We start from the raw sequence: 8,047 nt of genomic DNA, 5'->3' as shown, positions 1-8,047 counted from the left end.
GGCTGCTTGTGGACTGATGCAGGTTTGTAAGGATTAATTAGAATCTTGCAGCTATTTCCAGGAGCAGAGATGCTCTTGGGGTCCAAGAGTGGCTGAGTTATTGCACCATTTCCCTTCTCAAGTCCATTTGAAGGAGACTTGAAAGCTCTTTCAGAAAAGGTTTTGCTGGAAAAATGACATTTCGCTGTTTCATCAGCGAGCAGGTGAAGTTTGTCATTAAATACACTCTGATTCCAAGCATGGAGATGCTCACACTGAGCTGTGCCCTGCCAGGAATGGGAATTGTGCTCAGGGGGGTTCCCTTGGCTCAGTTGGGGTTCCCTGGTGGGTGATGTGAGGGGTTTGGTGACTCTGGGGACAGGAGCAGTGAAATTATGCGGTGACCACCAAGGTGACCACAAACACAAAGCTCCTTTGGCCATGAGGCCACAAGATGTGGGTGCTGGCAGCCAGCTCTGCCTGTCTGCTCCTCCCTCCCCTTCCCAGCTGTCTCTGAGCTCCCAAACATCTCCATAACCTGATCTGTGTCCAAGGAAAAGTGGCTTTTCCCAGGGCTGAGCTGTCTCCTAAGGCTGTGTCAGGGTGGGAGCACCTGGAGCAGGTTAGGCCAGGGAGAGCTGGCTCTTCTGCACATGAAATACCTGCAGGAAGGGGTCTTCTCCCCAAATTTCACCCCTCTCTGAAATTCTCTTGCATTTTTCCTGGGGTTCAGGCCCTTGGCCAAACCCCTGTTCCAGCTGCTTCCTGCATGGGTTCTGCTCCTGCTGGGTTCAGGAGATTTTACAGGGCTGGTGTCACAGACATCTTTTATGAAAAATTCTTTCCTTAAGATTTTTCCTCCTGAGAAGCTGGGAAGCCTCAGGAACAAAATGCAAACATTGATTATCTGCTGCTGTGGAATGCAACAGGTGCATCTGTGATTGGTCTCATGTGGTTGTTTCTAATTAATGGCCAATCACAGTCAGCTGGCTCGGACTCTCTGTCCAAGCCACAAGCCTTTGTTATCATTTTCTTTTTCTATTCTTAGCCAGCCTTCTGATGAAATCCTTTCTTCTATTCTTTTAGTATAGTTTTAATGTAATATATATCATAAAATAATAAATCAAGCCTTCTGAAACATGGAGTCAGATCCTCATCTCTTCCCTCACCCTCAGACCCCTGTGAACACGGTCACAGGCTGGCAACCCACACATGGGGTTTATTCAGACTGAAAAGAGCCTTTTATTGACCTTTAATAGGTCTGCAGCCTGGAAATGGTACCTACTTGTCCATTCTTGTGAAAAACCAAACCCCCAACACAAAAAAAGAAAACCTCACAAAAAGCCTGATCCAAAGCAATAGAAGCCTCATGGTCCAAAACCTCAGCAGATTTTTGTGTTCAACTTTAGTCTTTTGTTCAAATGGACTTGAGAGTGCTCATGGGCCTCTGAAATGGGTGCAAACACAAATTAACTGCTGGAAATTCCTTCTAACCAGGGTATTTCCCACACCCTTTTTGATCCAAGCATTTTACTGGGTTCCTATAAAACAAACTCAAACCACCTCCCGGAATTTAGGGTAGCAAGTCATGTCACGTCACATAAGGCTACTGAAAACGAAACCAGAACAAAATATACATCCACATCCACGTTCCATATTTACAGCAGAACCCTCCCGCCCCCTGCATGTCTCCGTGAACAAGATTCCGTGCTTCAAAAGTTCATAAAAATATACAATTTACCCCAGAACTGCATGGGGTTCTCCCCACCTGGAGCCCAGACTCCTCTATCTCTACATATAAAATACACTAGCCCTGTGAAAGTTGCTTTGCTGAGAGCACAGTGGTGATTTTTGCAGTGAAGGGGAGGGTTTGGGGACAGCTCTGAGTGGCTCTGCAGTGTCCCCAAACCCCTGGGTGGCTCCACAGAGGGCTCTGCTCTGCCCATGCTGTGTTTGGGAGTTAGATTTAACCAAAAGTGCTGGGTTTGGGCACAAAATGCTTTGTTCTACACGAGTGTCCCCGAGCCAGGAGTGACCTGTTCCCCAGGTGATGCTTGGAAATCTCCAGCCAAGGGATTTCTGCAGGATATAAAGTGGTTAAAAGGGTCCCCCTGGGCCAGACTCTAAATTCTGCTCGTTTCACTGCAGCAGGATTTACCCTGGGGGAGTAAAATATCAGAATTCAACCCCTCCTCACCCTCACCAGAGAGGCACCAGATTTTGGGATGCTACATTGTAATTTTCAGTTATCTGTGCTAAAAAATTTATAAAGAAGGGGTTAAATACTCCTTTTCTCTGTTTTTAGGCTTCTTCTCCTGCATAAAATCTTCTGATTTATGTTTTGGAGGCTGGTTTAGCCTCTGGGTCAGAGTCTGGTCTCTCTGTGCAGCTGTAACAAATTGAGCTGTGTGTACTGGGTTGGTTTTCCTCAAAAATTCAGCTCCTGAACAGCACCTGATCCACTGACAAGGTAAAAATATTGCAACTCTGCGAGCTTGCTGCTACTTATAAAAATCTGATTCTAGTTTGGTCCCAGCTTTGGTGGGGAGGAAAAAAAATCTGTCACCAGTACGGGAATGCTAACACCAGTAATTGAAAATAGAGTCAGTATTTCTCTAGAGTATCAAACCATCCAGACCTCAACTTTTTTTTTTTTATACATTTTTCTATTGTGAAATTAAACGGATCAGTCACGTATCAAAACATAGCTGGCCTCTCTCGTTTCATCTGTAGGAAGACTGCAATTATAACTTAATTTACACAGCAAAAATACCTTTTGTTTTTCACAAAAACAGTGTGACAAGACAGTGTGCTGCATTTCCTGGTGAGAAGTTTTGCATATATCGAGCACAGCCAGGGGAGAGCCCTGAACATCCTCTCCTGTCGTGCCCCTGGGTTGGCAGGTAGTGGTGAGGTTCACATTTTTTTGGTGAAATTCACATTTTGCTGTCACAAAATCAAAGCTCCAAACAAGTGGCAAGCAGACTCTTTGCATTTGGCTCTGCAGCCAGTATTGTGTCTGCTGGGAATGTGAGATGAGAAAATAACATGTATGTGTGTGTGTGAACATTTATATTATTTCCAAAGCTGTAGGTAAAACTACAGCTGCTTTTCGGAAATTCTGATGAGGGAGCATCAAATCCCTGCTGTGGTCCAAATTAATTTAAATTTTCAGTAATTACTGCTCTGGGTGAGTGTGGAAAATCTGGATTTGCACGCACTGGAGATTCCCCCTTCCATCCCACCACTGTGCTGGTATCTGAGGGAAGCTCCACGGAGGAGGGGTACCCTAAAAATACCTGGAAAATGAGTTTTAAGGTGCAAGTGGCAATTTTTTGTTCCAGTGATGTGGTTGTAAACTCCAGATTAATCAAGCCCTGTGTGATGGGAAGGGGCAGCAGCAGGAGGGGTTTGGGCAGCACATTTGGTGTGGGGATATTTTTCACTTCCCACAGCAGCAGGAAGCTAAAAATCACCCCTGAAAAAACATGCTGCTGTACTTTAAGATTGCTCAGAGATTGGGTCTTTAAAAGGGAGAAAAACTCAGTGAAAATGAGGGGTTTTATTATCATGGCAAGGACAATGATGGGGATGCCAAGATACGACTGCCTTGCGAGATAAAGTGGCACATGTTCTACACAAGAATGTGTACAATGTCTGACGACTCTGGAAATCTGTTCCTCACCAGATTTCCCAATAAATTAACACAACAAAAATACTTTCATATAAAACAAAGTCCAAAGGATTTTTTTTTTTTTTTGTCCTAAAGTAAAAGCAAAACCTTCAGGGACTATATTATCTCTCTCTACATATATAATCTCCTGAATTTTTCTTTTTTTTTTTAAATAAATTTATTCTTGTCTTAGAAAAATAAAATGAGTAGCCAATTTAGTCAACGGAAAATATCTCACAGACTTAAAAGCATGCCCAGCAAGCATAGCCTTGTAAGACTAAATTAATGTTAAATCAAAGCAATTTGTTACTCAACCAACCTAGTCTGCAATTCACAGTTGATTACTACAAAGTGTATTCTTAAAATTATTATTATTTTTTTCTTTTTTTGGCCCATATAAAAATAACGTATTGCAACTCAAAGTGCATTTTTAAAATAAACAATCAACTATTTTTATCAAATAAAATATTTACACCATTTGGTTTTGTACAGTCAGAAATGAGCTTCAGGCGATGACCATGGGGACGTCGTCTGAAAATCCAGTTATCATTGGGGCTTCATCGTCCTCATCTCCTGGAAAACAAACCCAAAACAGAGCTGTTAGGGGCCACTTAAAAATCTGGTTTTTATCCTCAGCACTTTAAAATCTGGTTTTAAGTGATTTGCATTGGAAGGAGGGGTTTAATTTTATAAAAATATTGGTTGGGAAAATTTTGGCGGTTGGACTTAATCGTCTTGAAGGTCTTGTGATTTGTACTCTGAGATCAAATCCATAGAGATTGTGATGCCAGAGTGGCCCAAACCAAGATAAAGAATTAATTCTTGTGCTGATTTCACATCCTCAATGCATTTTTAGGTGATTTGCATTGAAAGGAGGGGTTGAATGTGGTAAGAATGTTTGGTTGGGAAAAGTTTTGGCAATTGGACTTGATGGTCTTAAAGGTCTGTGCAACCTAAACTATTCCATGATTCTGTGATTTGCACTCTGAGATCAAACCCATAGAGATTGTGATGCCAGAATGGCCCAAACAATGATAGAAGAATTATTCTTGCCCTGATTTCACATCGTCAATGCATTTCTAAGTGATCTGCATCAGAAGAAGAGGTTTAATTTGATAAAAACATTTTGTTGGGAAAACTTTTGCTGGTTGGACTTGATCTTGAAGATCCTTTCCAAGTTTAACGACTCTGCAATTCTGTGATTTGTACTCGGAGATCAAATCCATAGAGACTGTGATACCAGAATGGCCCAAACTGTGATAAAGAATTAATTCTTGCCCTGATTTCACAACCTCAGTGTGTTTTTAAGTGATTTGCATTGCAAAGAGAGGCTTATTTGATAAAAATGTTTGGTTGGGAAAACTTTTGCCAGTTGATGACCTTGAAGACCTTTTCCATGTTTAATGACTCTGTAATTCTGTGACTTGTACTCTGAGATCAAACCCATGGAGACTGTGCTACCAGAGTGTCCCACACCATGATAAAGAATTAATTCCTGCCCTGATGTCACGTCCCCAGTGCTGTCCCCAATGCCACCAGGGCCACGCACCCAGATCATCCCCCGAGGAGAAGATGGCCGAGCCCAGGCGCGAGCTGTAGTGGCTGTTGGCGAAGGCAGTGAAGCTGCTCTGGAGCCTCCTGTGCCTCATGTAGAGCACCACGAAGCCAATGCCCAGGGTCACCAGCAGCAGGAACAGCACGGGCACCACGATGGCAGCCACGTCCGTGGCCTGGCCCGATTTGGTGCCTGAGGGGTCTTTACCTGGTGAGGGAGGGACACAAGGGCTGTTTTAGCACATCCCTGGACACAACAGGACACAAAATAAAAGCACACAAACAGTGGAACTCCAAGGTAAGAAGAAGGGAAAAGAAGGGAAGTTTATTTCCTGACTCCAGTATTTACAGATTTTCAAATGTGACAGTGGATTGGTGTGGTGGTGTTCGCAGGGGTCCCAGGACGAGGGAAGAGATGACAATCTTGACTCCTGTCACAGATATCTTTTATGGAAAATCCTTTCCTTAAGATTTTTCCTCCTGAGAAGCTGAGAGACCTCATGAACAAAATGCAAACAATGGTTATCTGCTGCTGTGGAATGCAACAGGTGCATCTGGGATTGGTCTCATGTGGTTGTTTCTAATTAATGGCCAATCACAGTCCAGTTGTCCAGACTGTCTCGGTCAGTCACAAGATTTTATTATCATACCTTTCTATTCCTTGCTAATCTTCTGATGAAATCCTTTCTTCTTCTATTCTTTTAGTATAGTTTTAATGTAATATATATCATAAAATAATAAATCAAGCCTTCTGAAACATGGAGTCAGATCCTCATCTCTTCCCTCATCCTCAGACCCCTGTGAACACGGTCACAGATTCCATGTTTCAGAAGGCTGATTTATTATTTTATGGTATATATTATATTAAAAGAAAATGCTATATTAAAACTATACTAAAAGAATAGAAGAAAGGATTTCATCAGAAGGCCAGCAAGGAATAGAAAGGAATGATAATAAAATCTTGTGACTGCTCACAGACTCGACATTGGTGATCAAGTAAAAACAATTTCACATGCTGGGTAAACAAGTCTCCAAATCACATTCCAAAGCAGCAAAACACGGAGAAGCTGAATCTTCTCAGGAGAAAAGAGCCTAACAAAAGGATCTTTCTTAAAATGTGTCTGTGACAGATTGGAGGATGAACTTGCCACCTCTGCAATGACACTGGACAAACCAACAGTCCATCAAATTTCTCCTCCTCCAGAGAGGAATGTAAAACAATAATTATTTACATAAAACTGTGTGAGAAACTCCATTACAAGAATTTAAACATCAGAAGGCTTAGAAGAACTTAAAAGAACAGAGTGATACATCCCTAAAGAATTTATGAGGCTTTCCTGAGTGTTTTTTTAAGAAGGATGAGGAGGAAATGGGGACTCACCTGTTCCCAGCTCGTCGTAGAGCAGCGTGGCTGGCTCCCCACACATCTGCCCCCCATACAGGCACCGTGCCTGCACGCTGAACGAGTAATTGTGGCCCATCTTCAGGTTGGACACCTTGAAGAAGTTCTCTGTGGTGTTGCCCAGGTAGGCTGTGATGTTCATCAAGCTGTCAAACATGTGAATCTCGTAGCCCTGAGGGAAACACAAAGCTCAAGTCATCGCCTGCAGAGGGTGGGTTTGCTCCTTCCAAAAGGGCTTGGAAATTTGGTTTTCCTCCTGGGTCTGGCTTTGATGAACCCTGCTGGGAGGGAGCAAGGTGGAGCCTCCTCCAGGAAGCCCTGCTGGTGTGCACTGACCTTGGCCAGTTTAGGAAGGAGTGATTTCTCTTCTGCCAAGTGACAGGATGAGAGGACACGGCCTCGAGCTGTGCCAGGGGAGGATTTTGGGAAGGATTTCTTCACAAAAATGGTTGTTAAACATTGGAAGGGCTGCCCAAGGAGTCCCCATCCCTAGGGGTCTTCAGGAAACAACTGGAGGTGGCACTCAGTGCTGTGGGCTGGGGACAAGGTGGGGATTTGGACGGCTTGGAGCCAATCTTGGAGGGCTTTTCCAACCTAAATGACTCTGGTTTGGTTTGTCTGCTCCACTCTGTCCTTAGCACCCACCCCAGCCCACCCAAGCACACAGTCCAGGAGGGTGAGGGCTTTCTTGGTGCAGTTTTCTCCTTGCCCACGCTCTGACAGACAACATTTCACAGATTTTCTATCCAAGTCTGAATAACGACAACTTTCAGACTTTCTGGCATGGCAGGCCAGTGTCCTTTCCTCAGTCCTTTCACACAGGGGACAACTGTCCTTTTCTAGCAGGATAATTATGTTCCTAAAAGGTGACTGATTGCATCTATCAGCTTCAGAGCCTCAGCCATGACATGAATTTTAGTGAGCCCTTCTAGAGGGCTCACCAAGGACAGGATGGATTTCAGAGCCTGCGAAAGGAGCCTTGCACTGACTCTGCTCCAGGATTTTCTGTAGGGCAGGAGGCACAGCAAAACTTACCCGGCTTTCATTGAAATTACTTTCCTTCAGCGCCAAACTCTTCCAGAAAAGCAGAATATGGTCGTTTTCAGTGATGATTTTTAAGGCGTCCGGTGCAGAGAGAGGGACTGCAAATGGGAAAAAGTGGCAGCAGGTGAAGTTGCAGCACTGGTGGCACTTTCCTCTTACACAAATGGAGTAAATTCTGAAAGTTAGTGGGGTTTTTTAGGGATCAGCACAATACTCTGCTTGGAAAAGGGATGTGCTGGAGGAGAGGATGCAGGAGGGATTTTTCACTGGTAGAGCTGGGATGGTACTTGATGATGTGCACACAGCCCAACTAGTGCCTTTCCCTCTCCATTTATCAGGAGGAAAACATTGGATATCACTGGAGAAGCTTCCTCTCCAGTGCTGATGTTTTGGGG

General features: G+C 43.8%; 1 protein-coding gene across 1 annotated transcript in view; it reads right to left on the bottom strand.

The window, feature by feature from the left end:
• Nucleotides 1–3,404: 3,404 nt before the first annotated feature.
• Nucleotides 3,405–8,047, bottom strand: part of SORL1 (sortilin related receptor 1) — a 58,003-nt gene continuing 53,360 nt past the window's right edge. Inside the window, exons 45-48 of the mRNA XM_054291522.1 lie at nt 7,644–7,750; nt 6,588–6,780; nt 5,202–5,414; nt 3,405–4,225 (exon numbers count right to left, since the gene is read on the bottom strand). Coding sequence (XP_054147497.1) covers nt 4,158–4,225; nt 5,202–5,414; nt 6,588–6,780; nt 7,644–7,750 — 581 coding nt within the window. The 3' untranslated portion in view covers nt 3,405–4,157. The remainder of the gene's footprint in view (nt 4,226–5,201; nt 5,415–6,587; nt 6,781–7,643; nt 7,751–8,047) is intronic.

Source organism: Melozone crissalis, unplaced genomic scaffold, assembly GCF_028551555.1.
Source record: "Melozone crissalis strain CALT ecotype California unplaced genomic scaffold, PUWL_Pcris_2 ptg000092l_1, whole genome shotgun sequence".
In the NCBI taxonomy this organism is placed as follows: domain Eukaryota; kingdom Metazoa; phylum Chordata; class Aves; order Passeriformes; family Passerellidae; genus Melozone; species Melozone crissalis.
This window is presented reverse-complemented; position numbering and strand designations above follow the sequence as displayed.